The sequence below is a fragment of the Panthera pardus genome, unplaced genomic scaffold, assembly GCF_024362965.1.
Source record: "Panthera pardus isolate Hobbes unplaced genomic scaffold, ASM2436296v1 HiC_scaffold_2, whole genome shotgun sequence".
Classification (NCBI taxonomy): Eukaryota; Metazoa; Chordata; class Mammalia; order Carnivora; family Felidae; genus Panthera; species Panthera pardus.
In genome coordinates this window covers 105,064,308-105,083,296 of record NW_026526765.1, presented here as the reverse complement: position 1 = coordinate 105,083,296, position 18,989 = coordinate 105,064,308, and the positions used below count along the sequence as shown (strand labels likewise).

The following is an 18,989-nucleotide window of genomic DNA, read 5'->3' as shown; positions in this document are numbered from 1 at the left end:
TTGAGGTTGAGAATAGTGTCTCTCGTCTACCAGATGTTGTTATCGCAAATGACAGGGAACATCGCTGACCGACAAGCAGTGCTCACCCTCCTTAAAGAAAACTGATGACCTCCCCCTCTTGGTCCTACTGCATACTATAAAAAGACCTCTATTCCAGGTTTTTCAACACTACATTTTACAGCAAATGGAATCCTTTTCCCCCCAGGAAAAGGCCCTTATTAAAAAGTGTGTGATAGAATAAAGGACACCCATTTTGCCTGCTTTAATCCCTGCACATGCCCCTTGGCTTCACCCTCGGTAGAGCATTTTGACTTAGGTGTTTCTGAAATTACAGAACTCCAAGTAAATGGCTTCACTTTGACTTCGCTCTTCTTTAAAGGCACCTGTTCACACCTGTACCTTTCTTCCTCTTTAGAGGAAAGACTGCCCTCTTTTGTTACTAATTCCAGCCCTCTCTCCATGTGTACTCATTCAGACCCCCTCTCAGCGGCTCACATCACCCCTCTTCCCACTGTCTGACATTTTCACAGTGCTTCGTAGGGGGGAAATCGGAACTGGATGACTCTGGTTTAGATTTTGCTGCCAGCATCGCCTGGCTTTGTGGCTGTGGGCAATTGCAGGTCCCCCCTGGGCTTTCAAGGGGATAACTTGAGTGTCCTGTCAGACAGCCAGGTGACTTTGTTATAAAATTCTTCGCACGTTTATTGGTAAGATCTTACAAAACCAAAAGAGACGGATAGCCATACTGTGATATCTTAGAAACTTTGTAGAACGATCCTGTAAGCCTAATGCCAAGACATGAAGATGATAGCTGATTATGTGGGTTCATAGCAGAAAAAGCCAGCTTGGCAAGAAAACAAGATGATATTTACCTTCTTCTGTTATTCAAAGAAAGTGAGTATGGGGTTTTGATCAAGTAAGATTGGTATAAAAACCCAGCAAGCATTTTGTGTTTGATTTTTGTGGTGCATCTTGTTGAACTTTACTACCGCAAATAAATACATTTAAAGTGCATCATGGTTATAGATACAAAAGCAGAATGAAATAAAACCTGCAAGAAAGGGAGATCCTTTGGGATTCTCCACCCCTCTCACATTCCCACTGAGGGATTTTAGTGATTTTTTTTTTTTTATAGGTCGAATGGTATGAATGTCCAAGTATATCTGTGGAGGTGCACCTACTGCTTTTCCAGCTTTCCTGTACAAGTTTTTAATGCAGAAAACCAAGGTCTTTATGGGCTGTTCACTAGATTTTTCAAGTGTTGTTTGAACGTAGGCTGCTGTCGGCTACTACTCTGATTCTAAACCAAGTGTCGTGTAAGATCTGTTTCTGTAGTATGAACTTCTCTGACCTGTGTGTCTGCCTTCACAAGTGACTTTCAGATATGGAGGCCAGAAAAACGGGGCCAAAATAATTTCTTTACAAGAGCCAGTTCTCGGATGAATCTGTACTTCTAGCTAGTTGTGCACCCTTCCAGGTAGAGGGAGTTCCACTCGGGGTGCCTTTCCTTGCCCTATAGGGCTTCCCACTTGCAAAGGAAATGCCTGAAAATCTAAAAGGTGACTCTTAGTGACAGTTAGAAAACTAATATACCGGGGCGCCTGTGTGGCTCAGTCGGTTGAGCGTCCGACTTCGGCTCAGGTCATGATCTCGCGATTCATGAGTTCGAGCCCCACGTCGGGCTCTGTGCTGACGGCTCAGAGCCTGGAGCCTGTTTCGGATTCTGTGTCTCCCTCTCTCTCTGACCCTCCCCCGTTCATGCTCTGTCTCTCTCTGTCTCAAAAATAAATACATGTTAAAAAAAAAAAAACTAATATACCATAAATAAAAAAATCCAAAAGCGAATGATTTATGCAAACTCATTGTCCTTTAGTGGAGGTTAGTTCTTTTAAGTCCCCTTAACAATTTACTCAAACAACTCCCTGTACATCTCCAGGAGTGGGGTTCAGGCCTTGGCATTTTAAAAAGCTCCCTGGATGATGTTAATGTGTAGCCTGGCTACATTCAGAACCTGTGCTTGGGGGCACCTGGGCGGATCAGTTGGTTAAGGGTCCCACTCTAGATCTCAGCTCAGGTCTTGATCTCACTGTTCAGAAGCCTACTTAAAAACAAACAAAAAACACTGCTCGAGCTGAATTACCTCATCCCCTTTTATTTTCTCTCCACCGTTAGCAGTTACACGTTCAGGTTAAACTGTATAATCTCACACCTGGTGGTATCTCTTTTCACGTGTGTGCGCCCATTTCCCCAACAACACTGCTTTTAAATCTGCCATCCTTTGTTTCCTCCTTAGGAGCCCCTAACATTGCCTGATACGCTGCCCTGCACATCCTGGTCCTTTGAAGCCTCTCCCTAACTTAATAGTTCGTCTGTAAATGCAGAGTAGTTGTAGTAACCCATGATAAAATGGTGAGCCTACCAATGACTAATTAAGGAATGATGAAATGGGGGAAAATAAACTTTAATGATTTCTGGAGAGTAGTGAGGAAATGGTATATGCTAGACATTGCCATTCTATTTGGGTTTTTTGTTAGTTTCTTCTTCTTCTTCTTCTTCTTCTTCTCTTCCTCCTCCTCCTCCTCCTCCTCCTCCTCCTCCTCCTCCTCCTCCTCCTCCTCCTCCTCCTTCTTGGAGAGAGGGTAGGTTGCAGAACTTCCATGTGTCCATGTTACTTTTCTTGGAGGATATTCCTTCCAGAGTACGGGTCTTGGTAGATGTGGCCCCACCTCCCCCTTTGCTGGTGAAGGGAGCTAGTATTCCTTTTCTCTGTTTCTTGACAGCTGAGGCAGAGACCCAGCTGTGATGACCCTAATACTCACAGGGAAGGGGAGCCCATCAGGAGCAATGCGGGAAAGGCACAGGGACAGTTAAGATCTATTCCGTGGAGGCTGGGCTTGAGTTCAGGTTCAGTTGTGGGGATGTTCTAACTGGGCTGTTTCTAGGGTTCACTTTTCTGGTTCCTGTCCATTTTCTGATCGTCTGTGATACCATCCTGTCATCCGGTGTGAGAGCTGGTATCTACCCAATAGATAGGGTTTGTTTTTTTTTTTTATTTGTAGTCTTACTCAGTTTCTTTTGTTTAGAAGAATCATAATTGCAAAGCACCTGGGTGGCTCAGTCACTTAAACATCTGTCTGTTGATTTTGGCTCAGGTAGCGATCTCAGGGTCGTGAGACGGAACCCTACCTCGTAAGATTCTCTCTCCCTCTGCTCCTTCCCCATTCGCGTGCACGTTCTTTCAAACAAAAACAAAACAAAACAAAATAAAACGAACCATAGTTGCTACGGAGTGCAAAGCATCATTTAGCAACATGTAGCATGAGTCTTCCCACCTGAAGATTTTAAATGTTAAGGTGCTCCTGACAATGCATAAAGGTGTGCATCTTTCTCTGTATGTTCTCACTCCTCCTGTCTCAGCCAGCCTATGGTTTTACATACCATCTTAGACGGTAATGACTCCAAAGGGTATCTGCAGCCCCGACCTCTTTTCTGAACCCAGGTTAATAGAAGTCCATCCACCTCTTTGGAAATTTCTATTTGGAATTCTTAGAATCATCTTGGATGAAACATGTCCAAACAAAACTGTTCTGCCCTCCAAGTATATTGGTGCAGAAAATGTTTGACTTTTCCTTGATTTCTTTCCCATTATATAGGTTTTTTTTAATATATAGATTCTATCAAAATGCGTCTCAAATCTGACTGCTTCTCTTCATCTTCAGGGATGGTCCTAATCACAGTCTTCTTTCACATAGATTACTTCTGTAACCTCCTAAAAACTGGGATTAAATGTTTCCTTAAAAGAAGCTTCGAGTATTGAGATTTTCATTTGTTCCTTCCATTCTCTGGCCTTTGCCTTCCCTCCCCACCAGTTTTCCTTTCTCCCTCTCTCTCTTCTCTTGTGCGAGAACTTTTTAAATTTTTTGAAATAATTTTAGATTTATAGAAGTTTTAAGACACTTCACTGTACTTTTCCACTACATAATTATCTTATATAGCCTTAATACACTTGGCAAAACTACAAAATTAACATTGGTACGTAATTAACGAGACTTACACTTTATTTGGATAGCAGCAGGTGTTTTGCTAATGGCCTTTTTATGATCCAGAAGCCAGCTCGGGATCCTACACTGATTGCATTTAGTCATCCTGTCTGCCTTCTCCTTTGATCTTTGACAGTTTCTCAAATGTTCCCTGTTTTTCACAGTCCTGCCAGTTTTAAAGAGTACTAGTCAGGTATTCTGTAGAATGACCCTCAACTCGGGTTTGCTTGATGTTCTTTCATGATTAGACTGGACTTAGGGATTTTGAGAGAGAATACCACAGAGGTGAAGCCCCTTCTCATCACATCCTATCAGGGGCACATGAGAGCAAATGACTTACCAGGTGGTGTTAACCTGGATCACTTGGTTAAGACCTTGTCTGTCAAGTTTCTCCACTGAAAAGTTATTTTTCCCTTTCTCTTTTCTATTTTTGGAAGTCAGTCACTAAGTCCAGCCCACTGTCAGGGGGAAGAGAATTAAGCTTCACCTGTTACACAGGGGGATATCTACATATGTTTTTGATAATATATGTAAATCTCTTTTTTCTTTTATGATTTAAAAGACCCATCAAAGAATAGCTCAAAGATCCCCTAAACATATGTAGCCATCTTGTTTTATTTGTGTATGTGTAATTATTAAATGCTTATTAAATAGCATATATTTTTAATTATCATTGTGGAAATTGCTTGTACATATTAAATATTTCAGTTTTCTGTATTGTTTTTATGAATAAAACAAGTTATTTTGTCCCTTTGAGGCCAAGGTTGGCTAGGGGAAAGGGTCAGAATCATTTGTTTTATTTATTTTTTTAATGTTTATTTATTTTTGAGAAAGAGCGAGAGAGACATAGCATCGGTTAGGGGAGAGGGCAGGAGGAGAGAGAGAGAGACACAGAATCTGAAGCTAACTCCAGGCTCTGAGCTGTCAGCACAGAGCCTGACCTGAGCCTGAGCCAAACCCACTGAGCCACCCAGGTGCCCTGGGGCAGAATCATTTGTTAAGGCTCTTTTCTTCATGGATTCCCTGGGAATTCTTTTACTGGATTTGAGGTACCGTTGTTTGTCCTCACTCTTATCCAGGAATTACAAGAAGGTAACAGTATTGGGGCACCTGTGTGTTCAGTTGGTTAAGCCTCCGACTATTGATTTCCACGATTGTGACCCAGATCAGGATCTCAAAGTTGTGAGATTGAACCCCAACTTCACCCTTATACATACATGCTAGTTAGCACATTCAGAAAGGGGGGGGGGGCAAAGGAAATTGTACTGTCCAGCAAGTAATGATACACAACACTTCTAAAATATTAGAAGTCACTGAGTAATCAGTTGCAATGAAGATCTTTTTTTTTAATGGTTTTTTAAATTATTTACTTTTGAAACAGAGAGAGACAGAGCCTAAGAAGGGGAGGGGCTGAAAGAGAGAGGGAGACACAGAATCTGAAGCAGGCTCCAGGCTCTGAGCTGTCAGCACAAAGCATGAAGCAGGGCTCGAACTCACGGACTGTGAGATCATGACCTGAGCTGAAGTCGGACGTTCAACCGACTGAGCCACCCAGGTGCCCCGACCATTTTTAAAATTTTAATGTTCTCTTTTTTTTTTGAGAGAGAGAGAGAGGGAGGGAGGGAGAGAGAGAGACGTGGGCTCAGCCGGGGCTCATGTTTTACCCGAAGTGGGGCTCAAGATCACCTGATGTGGGAGATCATGGCCTGAGCCAAAGTCATATGCTTAATGAATGAGCCACCAGGCGCCCCTAAAATTTTAATGTTCTTAAATGTAGTCTTAGGAATTTCTTTAATCCTGTGATGATTAATAACTCCATGCTGTTTAGTTCAGGTTCATATATCTGGTACTTTTTCCTCTTTGCCCCACTCTTCTTCCATCTCCCAATTCTTACCTGATGCTAAATTATTAACACGTGTTCCACATACACTACACAGAAGCCTTTGGCTTATGGCTCCAACCAATGCCATATGTCTTATCTAATTATCGAGGCACGTGTTAGCGACGTTACCCTGACATCAAGAAAATACGAGAAAGACACATACACACTGTACCACAGGGGCTGTGGCAGCCTCGATGCTGCTCTGAGTGGTGCAGACTGGTCGTTGTGTGGTCCCCGCACGTTAGCCACTCGCTGCTCCGGGTGCAATTGCCTAGTGCTCCTGGTATCTGCAGCCTTTTGCAGCTCCCCTTCACAAGGTCTTGGCCACCGCACATTCGTTTCTCTCACTTTATTACCATCGCATCTGATTCCAATTTGCTGCCAAATTGAGTTTCCAGTCCCGAGTCTGACATTCAAACCGTCAGGTGGATTAGCTCCTTCGGCTTGGTTAGCGGGAAGCTTCAGGTCAGTTGACGGTGGCCTATTAAATGTCCTCTGCTCCTCATCCTGGAGCCTCGGCTGCCGTCCCGCGGAGTGGCAGTGCCGGGTTACCCACTGTAACCTTTCTTCTTGTTTAGAACTCCTCATGCCAGACCTATTGGAAAGACTTCTGATTAAAAGCAGAGTTGGTTTTTATCCCTTATCCTGCTGTTTCTGCGGTTTTTCTCGGAGCAGAGCAGCTGGCTTATGGTCAGGTCATTGGGTGGAATATGATTGATTGAACTATTTGGCGATAATTCATTTGGCCCTTTCCCTCTGAGTGATCTGTTTGCGTGTAGAGTTGAAATAACACCTAACTTATTCTGTTATTTATGATAACACATCGGCTCCGCCTCCTTTTCTTTCTGTGCTGATGTCAGATCAGCTCACAGGACCACAGTGTTGACTGACTGGAGCTCCAGGCCTTTGCCAGGCATCAGGTTTCGGTAATTCCTTTCCAAAGGACACAGTCTGGTGAAGAATGATTTCTAGAGAGGTCTTCTCTTGCTTCTTTTCTTTTCTTTTTTTTTTTTTTTTAACTTGAATCCAAAACAGATTTCTCAGTGTTTGTCATAATCAAAGATATACATATGGAGAATCACTCATTGATTATTCTATTTACATTTCAGTTCCCAAGGAAAACAGTCTTGGTCAGAGACTTTTCTCTTGTCATTAGGGGTTTTAGTAAATGAGGGTATATTTATGTTTGACAGTGAGGCATCCGAGTTGAGCAAACACTATAATTTCTTGGGGATAATCAAGGATTTGAGAAAAAAGCAAAACAAAACAAAAATACAGCATTTCACCACTGAACCCTGCGGCCTTTGAGAAGGAAACGTTAGCTGTTGAGCGGAGGAAGAAGGTCTGTTGTTTCTAAAATGGTTGATTTTTTTTCTTCTTGTAATTAAACAGTGATATGATTATTGTAATTGTATCTGGATATGTTTGCCAGTTAATGAGTAAAGCGTGCTATATTTAAAGCAGCATCCTCCCCTCTGGTCTGCTGCTTCCAAGGCCATGTTCTGGAAGCTAGGCTGGAGTAAATTGTGTTGTTTAGAAGATCTGCAGGCTCTGTCCCTGACACACAGTTAGGGATCCACTAAAAATAAAGGACAGAAAGGCGAATTTGAAGCTGAGGGGATAATGTTCGAGCTCTGGGAGGCAAGAGGAAAAAAAAGTCATTATAGGAATGAAAACCCAAATTTAGTTGAGTCTTTCAAATTTATACTGTGTTCTTTTAGAGTTTAAACAGCCAGATGACTCATGGCTTCCTATTCTTTAATTACTGTCATCAAGTGATCATTCCTGAGAACCCAGGCATGAAGATATTCCTGTAACCCTTTTTTGTTTGTTTGTTTGCTTGGTTTTTTAGTTTGTTTTCACAGCTTCCCCTATAGTTAGATGGATAGTGATCCTAATTTGTGATAAGGATGAGAGCACCCTTTTTTAAAACTTAAAAGCACTCTATTAATTGTTGCTGTCTGGCATTAGACATTCATTATCCTAAGTCATAAGTCACTCTTATTTTAAGAAATAAAACCAGAAGGAAACCTTTTGCTTTATTTAAAAAATATGTATGTATATATAATCTTTGGCATGCCCATTGTTTTGCACGAGTTTATTTCTGCTAGGGGTAAATAGTCTGATTTAACTGCCTTTTTTTCATTTCACCTTTCATTTAATTTTAATGTATTATTTCTGCTCCTCCTTCTATCTCTTTCCTTTTGGGGTTCCTCTGATTTTGCCTTCCTCTGATTTTTCCCTATGCTCCAGTTTAGGTCCATGTAACTCAACTCAGTATTTTGCTCTCTTGCTTTGAGAGGATTAATGTCTTTTCTGTTTTGGAATTTAGATAAACTGTGTTTGTAGTTCCAACAGAGTGTATAAAGAGAGCAGTGTAAGGGATCCAGAGTAACATCATGACATTAAAATCTTCGCATTGTGGAAAACGGCAAATCAAGCATAATGAAGAATGGCACATTTTGTGCCACCCATTGGGTGCCTTGCTAGTCTAAGGTTAATGTAGCCTCTCATTTATTTGTTGTGTTTTGTTTTTCTTTTGCAGAAGGAGTTGAGTCTCCCCCGAAGAGGAAGTTTGTAAGTAGCCTAATTTTGTTTCCTTATTATTATTTTGTACAGTTCGTTATGTATTCTCTGACTTGTTAAGTTTGCAGTGACAAATGGAGGATAAATGATAATCAACTGAATTAAGAAAACAGACAGTTTGCATTTATTTATAAATGTCAAATAATGATTTCAGTATATCTTGAAGGAAGTTGCCAGCTTTTTTCCTTATGGGCATCGTAAACCAAAATGTTTACTTACTCCTGGGAGAATCTTAATTTAAAAAAAAAAATTCTCTTATGTCATCAAGCAAAACCATTATTTGGTCTGCAGGTAGTATGAATTGATCTGAATCAAGAATTAGCGCCCTTCTATGTGATCTGGAAGTCTATGATTGTTTTTTATGCTATGGATTTTATGCTATGGATTTTTATGCAAAGTAAGTGATACCCTTTTGCGCTGATGAAGGCTTTGAATCAGCTAAACTTTATTTTAGGTCTGGATCTTACCGAATTGATTCACGTAATGGTCTTGTTTTAAAATAGCGGATTTATGAACCTTAAGTTGATTTCCTTATAGTTTGTTTCAACCTTTTGTTCTGAAGGCTAATAATATATTTGCATAAATGCTAGTTTTTTACCATTAGCAAGTTGCAGAATGAAATGTATTGCCTTTAATGTTCCACTAAATTTAGAGTAGATTTCTTGTCAGTTAGTACTGTGTAAGGGCTGCTCTAGAAATACTTGGACTTGGTATCTGTGCTGAAGAAATGAGTGGCTGGGGCAATGTGCTTTTTATTTATTTATTTATTTATTTATTAATGTTTATTTATTTTTGAGAGAGAGAGAGAGAGAGAGAGAGAGACAGAGCATGAGTGGGGGAGGGGCAGAGAGAGAGGGAAACACAGAATCCAAAGCAGGCTCCAGGCTCTGAGCTGTCAGCACAGAGCCCAACATGGGGCTTGAAGACACAAACCATTGAGATCAGACCTGAGCTGAAGTTGGACCCTTAACCGCCAGAGCCACCCAGGCGTCCCAAAGGACAATGTGCCTTTTAAAGACTAACTATAATATTTCAGGTACATTTATGCAGATATCAACTTGGAGTATTGGAAATGTATGTGGTAGCTGTTGGCAGAGAGAATTCATTTTGTTGACTAACTTTTGGGTTATGTCAGCCGTTGCATCTGAGAACCAGAACTTTACCCAGTTACATTTCAATACTGTCCATTTTGGTTCTTAATGTTTCACAGCTTTAGGCTGCCTGGAGGATGCTGGACCATTTTTCTTGAAGAATGTGTCTAGAAAATTTCACTCACTTCCAACTTCTATCTCTGTGTGCTAGAAGTTAATTGCTTAAAGGTTGGCCGTAGGAAATGCCCTTAGAATCAAAAACTTGCCTTCTTCTGAATCTTGATTAGGACTCTCACCTAGACTTGGACACATCCAAACATTTTGATATTTCTAATCATGATTAAAAATAAGAAATTAGAAAAACAAGTAAAACTACATGAAATAATAGAAAAAAATCTCTTTTCTCTTGTACCTTTATTTAATGCTAAAAGCATTCTAGGTTTGTCTTTAATGCTTTATCTGAAAACTTTATAACTTTAGTCAAATCTTCCTTTTAGCCTATATAAAAGATTGCATTTTTTTTTTTTCAGTTTCTCAGTATGTTTTTTGTACATTTCTATTAAGGTAATGTTAACTACAAAATGATTCCCTATGCCTATTAAAGGGCTGTATTTCCTTTTGTAAAATCTCCTTATCTCCATATCTCCTTGTTTGAGTCTGTTAATGGTAGCTGATAGCTGTATATTGATGGGAAAATAGAAGGTAAATAAGATATTTAAATTTATCTACTTCAGAGCTTAGAATCTTCCATGAATGAAAAGGATGATAACGTAAGTTTCTTTGGGATCCATGCTTTGAAAATTTAATGAGAGATATAGAATTACATTTAAGCCATTTAAAATCTCTTCCCTAATAAAAACCAATTGATCTATCAATCAAACGATGGGAGTAAAACATAGCATAAATCTATCTTTTTCTTTTTAGTGAATTCTGGGAAAATTAATACTTCCAAGTGAAAGAAATGAAAAATAAAGATGCTCCTTTGTATTTTTTATTAAAGACAAATGTTCCCCAGAGAATTAATGGTCTATGATAGAGATGTTTTGGGACTTAACACTACTCAGCATTTTCGGTGACCCCATCCCAAATGCCAGTGATTACTCTCCTCATGCAAGGTTGTTTTATGACTTTGAGAAAAAGAAAATACTTTAAAAAATAATAGCTAGGGTGATTTTAATACAAATCTAATGAGGAAGGGCACAAGTGGTGCTGGCCAGCATAATGGCACCTAATTATTAAACCTGTTAACACTTGGTCAGTTTATTAGCTGGTTAAATGCCTCCAGCATGAATGTTTTCAGATCTTTTAGTATCTTTTCTCTGAAAGATTGAGGATTTGATCCCTCTGTTCTGTCGAATATTCTCTCCATGTTAACAGTGAGCCACTGCACAGGGTGATGTATTCCTCATGGTCTGTAGTTACAAAGCAATGTGATTGAAAGTGTCAGAGGGTGTGTACCTTCAGAAAGGCTGTGTTCTTGGAAGAAGGTGCCCGATTGTATTATATCCACCGCCTCTACTTTGTATATCTTGAAGCATGATATTCTGAACATGCATTGCCATCATTCAGGCACTTAGGGATTTATCAGATTTTTTTTTTTTTAATGTGGTATCGTCTTAAAGGTAATTTTCATACCTGGAATCATGGTAACTTAAGTTTTCTATACATAACAGTTAACTCTTCCACAAAACAACACAGAAAATAGGCTTTTCTTTTTATTACTCATTAAAAGCCTAAAACAAGCAAGTTGTACTGCATTCTGTCTAGAAAATAATCCAGTACTCCAGTAATTTGTATTTTATGATCGTTTTCTCAAGAACTAACTTGAAATCTGTGTTGTTTCAAATATGTTTTAAGAGGTTGTGACCATTTTGTGTGTGTGTGGTACAAGGGGCATCAGAGGAGAAGTGAAAGATGCTTTCCAGGCAAGATATTCCTAAATTACCCATGACTCCAGATCAGTTTTCCAGAGGCTTTTCCAATCCTTGTTCACCTTCAGAGTCCCAGATGCCGTCTCCACTCTGGCTGCTCAGATAGCTAGACTTGAGCTAGTTGTCTTCTTCCCTTCAAAGAGTACCCATGTGCCGGTGCTTGGTCCTCGATGCTTCCGGCACTTTCCCTCCCTTTCTCCTTGGAACTAAAGCTTTTGTACTCTCTGCTCTTTCTCCTCTTAGCAACCTGTCAAGATCTATATATCCTTTGACTAAATCATGATATAATCATAGAACAAAATACTGTACAGCAGGTAGAATGAATGAACTGGAGCATATGTATCAACACATGTAATTATCAAAAACAGCATGCAGAACAAAAAGGTAAAAGCAAATTGCACAGGCAAGAAAGTGTTTACATTATAAAAGTTAAAAATAAGCAAGACAAGACAGTTTACTGTTTGTGGATGCAAACATGTACAATAAAAATATCAAAAAGGCATGGGCAACAGATGTACAGTAAAGCTTATTAGTGGAGGAGAAGAAAGAAATGGGATTTGAGGGGCCTCCCCAGGGGCTGTCACATATATGATTAATGTGGTATGTACATGGGTGTTTAGAGTATTCCTTCCACATTTTGATATTCTTGAAATATTTTATTTAAAGTGTAGTAATTACATGAAGGTAATAGTCAAACTATTTTATCCAGATGTAGAGATTTAAAAATAATTTGAAGAGAAAATTAAGTAACTGTTAAACTATTTTGAATGGAAGGAGAGAGCGTACCTGTAGTGATTTTTGTTTTATTGTTGTGTGTGTGTGGTTTTTTTTTTTTTTTTGAGTTCTTTTTTTATTCATTTTTGAGAAAGATACAAAGGGAAAATGGGAGAGGAGCAGAGACAGAAGGAGACAGAATCCCTATCAGGCTCTGCCTTGTCAGTGCAGAGCCTGATGCAGGGCTCGAACTCATGAATCATGAAATCATGACCTGAGCCGAAATAAGAGTTGGAGGCTTAACCAACTGAGCCACACAGGCACCCCCTGTTGTTGTGTTTTTTTTTTTTTTTTTTTGTGACATGATGAAGACTGGCCCCAGTGAGTACGGTTTTACAGTGGTCAGAATATCTGTTGTGGCAGGTACTTCCTGGTTAGTGCCAGAGCAGCATGATAAATTTTGGTACTTGAGCAGGAAAGGAGGAATGTTTTGACATCCAGTTAGAGAACTAGACTTGTTGTCTTCAGTTTTTAGCCTTTTAAGAGAAGTGACTGTTCTTTAATTCCTACAAGGTGCCTAGCACAGTAAGGTGCAGAGTGTGGATGATGGTAGATCTCCCCAGCCAGACTGTGAGTGTCCCAGCTGAGTAAACTGTCCTGCTTTGGGACTCAGTTCCTATCACAGTGTGTTGAGGACTAACAGTGATTCCGTGGCCCATGCCAGATCTTTCTTGGTTTAAATCAGTGTGGAATACACAGGCTCTCTTGACGTTATTTTGTTTTTCTGGTAACAAGGACTCTACACTGTCCATATTTATAAAAGTGCTAATACTGCCATGGGGTCCCTTATCTAGTCCTTACCCATATTTACATCTTGGGTCCTGAAATGAATGACTTTTCAAAGTAGAAAAAACTCTCTGGGAGGTGTTGATTTTCAGAGAAGGAAAGTGGTAAAAAGGTAAAAACCCAAGATGTGAGCTAATGGATGGTTGGGAGCAAAACCAAGGTCTCCCTGGCTGCTACCCTTTATTTTGTTTTAAAGACCCCTTTCTGTTTTGTTAATTGTCCGAATAAACAGCTCTGGGGACAGAGAGAGCTTCTTTTTACATGGAATTTCCTGGGGGGGTGGGCGGGGGGAGGTGCTGGAGATTGGCTGGAGCCACTTCCCTGTCCTCCAATCTTGTTTTTTTAGCTACCTTTCGTATTTCGTTATACAGAGAAGGAAACTGTGCTGTGTATTCTAGCAGCTGAAACGTCAGGCAGAAACTCCCCCTCATGGGCACACAAGTCCTGAAAAACAGTGTTTCCGCCTGCTGAGCAGTTGGGAGTCTTGAAATTCCTAAAAGACAACTTCGGGGTCTTGTTTTATTTTAATTTCTTGATCTAGCAATAATAAATACTAGTATCCAGTAACTGTTCCTCTCTGTAGAGTTTTGTCCCTTCTCCATTAACGCTGTGCTTTTGAAAAAAAAGTTTTTTAATGTTTATTTATTTTTGAGAAACAGAGCACGAGTGGGGAAGGAGCAGAGAGGGAGGGAGACATAGAATCCGAAGCAGGCTCCAGGCTCCGAGCTGTCAGCACAGAGCCTGACATGGGCTCGAAACCAAGAACTGTGAGATCATGACAGTTGGCAGCTCAACCAGCTGAGCCACCCAGGCGCCCCTCACACTTTCCTTTTGTTATGTCCTTAGTCTGGAGGTAGCCAGAAGTGACTAGGGCTGGGCACTGCGTGCCTAGATAGTTGTCTGTTGGCCTCCCCCTTCTTCAGGTCTGCTAGGAAGCCCACCCCCCTACCTACAAAGAGGACAGGCATCTCAAATACATCTGCCACGGTGCCAGACATCCTAGTACTAGAAATCCATTCAGTTGGATCTTAAAGGGCTTTTCTTTTCAGTGTCTCGTTGACTGGTACATACCTTTGGGCAGCTTGTCACTGAGCTGTGTTTAGCACAGCAGCAGACGGTTCATTAATGGAATGTCTTTCTGGTGGACTGATGGGAGATGAGGCAACCAGAGAGGGGAGCAGCTGTCAAGAACTGTTCTGCCCCACGTGTAGGTTAATAAATGTATCAATGGGTGGCAAACTTACCTTCCTTCTTTCTAATTTTGGCTCTCTTGGGCACGGCAGGAAAGGAATGGAAGATGAGTAAGCAACAGAGGGAGAGTGTTGTCAGAGGGTGGCCAGGATGACAGAAGCCAGAGGACGCTCATGGTTGTCAGAAACTTCTGGGTGGAGCTGGGCCTGCTGGATGTAGAAGATGGTTTATCTTACTGTAGATATATTGGACTGAAGGTCCTGGACTGGTTGGAATTTATCATTTCGAGACCAGCTAGGAAGTGGCCTTCTGTGTCAATGAGTAGCCTTGGGTTGATGTCATTGGCATACATAGAAATGTGTATTTTTTTAAAGTAATTTGTAAAGTTTATATTCTTGAGAGAGAGACAGACCAGCAGGGCACGAGCAGGGGAGGGGCAGGGAAAAGGGAGACACAGAATCTGAAGCGGGCTCTAGGCTCTGAGCTGTCAGCACAGAGCCTGACCAGGGGCTCAAGCTCATGAATTGTGAGATCATGACTTGAGCCGAAGTGAGATGCTTAACTGACTGAGCCACCCAGGCGCCCAAGAAATGTGTAGTTTTTAAAACAGAAGAGTTCTATTCCCTCAGTTGTATTTTAGCCAGAACATACTGCCTTCACGAACTATTTAGAAAAGTACTCTGAGTAAAATGAGTAGTTTCAGTCTAGAATGCAAGGAGAGGGAATAGCCTTCATTTTACAACCCAGTTGAATTAGATTTGTGGGATTTTCAGCAAGGTGAAGGCAGCATTTCCTGAAACAGACGGAAAGGGCTTACTTGGAGAAAAATAAAGGACATAGTAAAACCACACTTGTATTTGGATAACTTTTAAAATAAATTTAGTTTTCTTTTCAGTACTTTCTTCCCTCCCACCCCCCACCCATATTGAAGCAAGAATTCAAAATATCCCTTGTCAAAGGCAAGTGGAAGTCCAGTGTCCTTTTGAATGTTAGAAACCCAGAAACAAAACGAAGGAAAAATTGAGTGTTGCATCTGAATTAGCATTTAAAGTGGCATGTTTATATAAAAAGAGAATGGTGTAATATATCCTGAGAGTAAAGAGAGGATTTCAGCCTGTGAAAGAATGTCAATTGCATTTATATATTCATCGAATAGCCAGTTTGGTATTTGGCATATATTTGCAGCGGCTTTTAACATGCATGTATTCATCTTCTGTGAAGTGGGTGGGAGGAGATCTACTGGATAGAAGCAACATAGGATGGATCTTCTTACCTTTGAAACCTTGAGGAAAACCTTAATTTTGCTCCAGGGCAGGAAGGGCTAGGTCCCCCAGGGAGGTTTATGCATTCACATTTCCAAAAACACTTGAGAGTGCAAATTAGAATCTGGAGGAGGGGAAGTGGTGGGGGGGGGGTAGTTTGGGACGGAGCTTATGGACTTTCCACCAGCTGTCAAGGTGAACCTAAAATATCATTCCCAGTTGAGAACAACTGCTCTTAGAGCTTCAGGGTATATGGTGGCAAACTGGGTTTCTGGATGCCCATAAGGCCCAAGGGAACATTCTCTACTTCACATTTACTAGAATAACTTTTAAGGAAAAATGAGTCAAACAGGACTTTGGAAAGAGTTTTCAGTGTGCAATCCTTTTCAGCAAGGCTTGTGTAGGGTGACCCCCTAAGGCCACTTGATGGATGTTTCTCACCAAAAGCTACTTTTCCAGTCTGTAACTCAGTAGGCATTTCAGAGCCTGGAGTTGAGTCACGTTGCCTGGGTTTCAGTCCGGTCTCCACCATTTACCCAGTGCTGTGACCTTCAGACGGTTCCTGAGCTTCTAGGTGTCTTTGTTTCCTCATTTGCTTACTCATTTGTAAAATTTTTTTATTTTCATTTATTTATTTGCTTAGAGAAAGAGTACAAGCCAGGGAGGGCAGAAAGAAAAGGGGAGAGAGAGAGAATTCCAAGCAGGCTCTGCACTGTCAGAGCAGAGCCAGATGTGGGGCTTGAACTGAGGAACCATGAGATCTTGACCTGAGCCAAAACCAAGAGTCAGATGCTTAACGAACTGAGCTACCCAGGAGCCCCAGATGGAGAGTGTTTTGAAAATTAAATTAGTTAACATTTGTAAAGCATTTAAAACAGTGTCTGACATACTATATTATGTAAGTGTTCTGTGAAACAGAACATACTGGGAATTAAGCCCTCCCTGTACCATCCTCTCCCCCATCTCTTATTTTTGTCCTGTAGAATTAGGCCAGAGACTGCAAAGTAGGCAGAGGAAGTTCCTTTAAAGCCAGATCATTTGCCTAGCATTTTCTAAAAGACTGTTCCCCCCCCCCCCAAGTTTTTGTCAATGGTGAGGTTTTAAAGAGACATTTGGCCCCCATATCCTTGGGTAGGTCTTTCCCCCACATCCCATGATGGTCAAGCCTGGTAACAGGAGGTTTCCAGGTGGCTGTGAGGACAGAACATATACATATTCTGGCTTTATATCATCACGCTCTGCGGGCACTTTTTGTGCTCAGTGGCCCCTTTTCCAGAATAATCTACTTATCCTTTTTCTCAGTGTAGTATACAGATCACTTCTTAAAATTGTGTTTTGGGATAGGCAGGTGTTGAGGAAAATGAAATGGGGTATTATATATGTCCATATGAAAAATTTTAGTCAGGATTTCATACCTAGAAGAAACTTGAACAGAAATATGATGGAACATGCCTTTGAAAAATGTAGAACTAACAACACAGAGGATTTGAGATTTGCTTGTATTCAGGATAGTTCTGTGAACTGGGATCAGAATTTAGAGTTCCTACACACAGGGATTGGAAGGCAACCTTTCCGTTTGAGGAGTGTAATACAGTTGAGTTGGAAAGAGATAATCAGCAAGGATGTGGGTGTGCTGTCTTCTGAAAGACATGAATTTTAGCATCAACATCCACAGTGTGGTTAAAACAAATGGTAGACACCACACAGTATGCTTGACTTCACCGTGCTTGTCATGATTTCTTTGAACATTTTGGAAAGCTTAGCCCCAGCTCTTCCTGAGTGTTCATACTTATACTTAAAGCTGCAACCAAAGGAAAGACCTCCAGGCACATGCCAGATATGCCCGGATGTGAAGTTTACTCAGACTGATAAGGAGACTAGGAAGAGCCATGCTGGCGGGGTGTGGTAGGCCCAGCCGCAGTAACAGGTGTGCCCATTATCCAGTCAGGCATGAGTGGAGCAGCTGAGTTCTGTATTGTCCTCTTTACCCTGGGGTGTGGTAGTGAGTCAGGCCCTCTGAGGGGAGCCTTGGAGAGGTGGGTGGTAGCTGGAAGACTGGGCGTGCGTCTTGGTGTTTCACCTTAGAATCTCTGCCCTTTCCTCAGCTGTTCTGACTCCAAAGAATTCAACCCCCTGCTCTTTTTTTTTTTTTTTCTTTTTTCTTAGCTCCTTGTGGCAGCTGACTGACCTAATCGGCTGGGGCAAAGTTATTTTGAGTGGTCCCTCTGTTTTTCTGAAGTAGGGGTCCCACATGAGAACACCTTGGTGGGTCACTTCTTTTATTTGAACACACATGGATTGTCTTTTAACGTGTTGTTATATAAAGTCCCCTCTCCTGGGATGAGTTTGAGGGCTTCTCCATGCTCAAGTTTTGGAACCTAAGACGTGTCCATTGAACATGCCCCCCATTGTACACTTCTCTTCCCATGGTCTTCTGGGATCTTCTTCACCTCCTAAGTCACCCAAGTAACGTGTGATGGGTACCATAAGGAAATTCAATGCAGATAGTTCTGTAAGGAGGGGGGGAAGGCTTCATTAAGTATATTCTATGAATTTTATTTGCATGTGAAAATAGGTGACATCAATTTGACCTAGCACAGAAGAATAAATTTTGATTTTTTCCGAAATGAATATTGTAATCATAATAAATTCAAATATGCCTATTATATGGGGGGGAAGATTTTCAAATGCCTTTTTTCTAGAACTGTAAAACCTTTCAAGATATATTTGCATATTTTGTCGATCTTTATGTGAAAGTGTTCTTATTCTGTTAGAAAATATTAGTGTGGCATATGCTTTGTGCTCTTGACTGTATAGGAAAAGTGATTTCTAACTTGTGTTGTGTCATCCAGATCAATGAGATTAACATTGGGATGACATTACCATTGAGTGCCAAACTCTTAATAAACCGTGATTTTCCAATGAAGTCTTTTTTTTTTAGTTTATTTATTTTTGAGAGAGAGAGAGAGAGAGAGAGAGAGAGAGAGAGAGAAAGCGCTCACACACAAGTGGGGGAGGGGCAGGGAGAGACAGAATCTGAAGCAGGCTGCGGGCTCTGAGCTGTCAGCACAGAGCCAGACACGGGGCTCAAACTTCCAGACCCCGAGATCATGACCTGAGCTGAAGTCAGACACTTAACCAACTGAGCCACCCAGGCGCCCTTCCAATGCAGCCTTACAATGTTAATGTTGGTGGTCGTCTGTGCTTTTCCTTAGGTCAGCTTTGAGACAGAGCTTATCTTTGGGTTTCTTTTTATTTTTTGAAAACCATTCGCTTTGAGAAGTTGGCACCATATGACATCGTATGTAGCTGCTGTGAAACAAATGATAGCGTTTGTTGCAGGGACAGTGAGGACCTTCCCCCTGTGCTGGCAGCAGGACAGAGCGAGGGGGTGTTCTCTGTTTCTGAGCTCTCCTTGGCCTCTCTGCTGAGGCACTAAATGGTAT

General features: G+C 41.1%; 1 protein-coding gene across 10 annotated transcripts in view; it reads left to right on the top strand.

Moving 5' to 3' along the window:
* MAST4 (microtubule associated serine/threonine kinase family member 4) overlaps positions 1–18,989 on the top strand; it is a 563,317-nt gene that overhangs the window by 279,842 nt on the left and 264,486 nt on the right. For all 10 annotated transcript variants that reach the window (XM_053907302.1, XM_053907300.1, XM_053907299.1 and 7 more), the window contains one exon: positions 8,468–8,499. In XM_053907302.1, the coding sequence (XP_053763277.1) occupies positions 8,468–8,499 (32 nt within the window). The remainder of the gene's footprint in view (positions 1–8,467; positions 8,500–18,989) is intronic.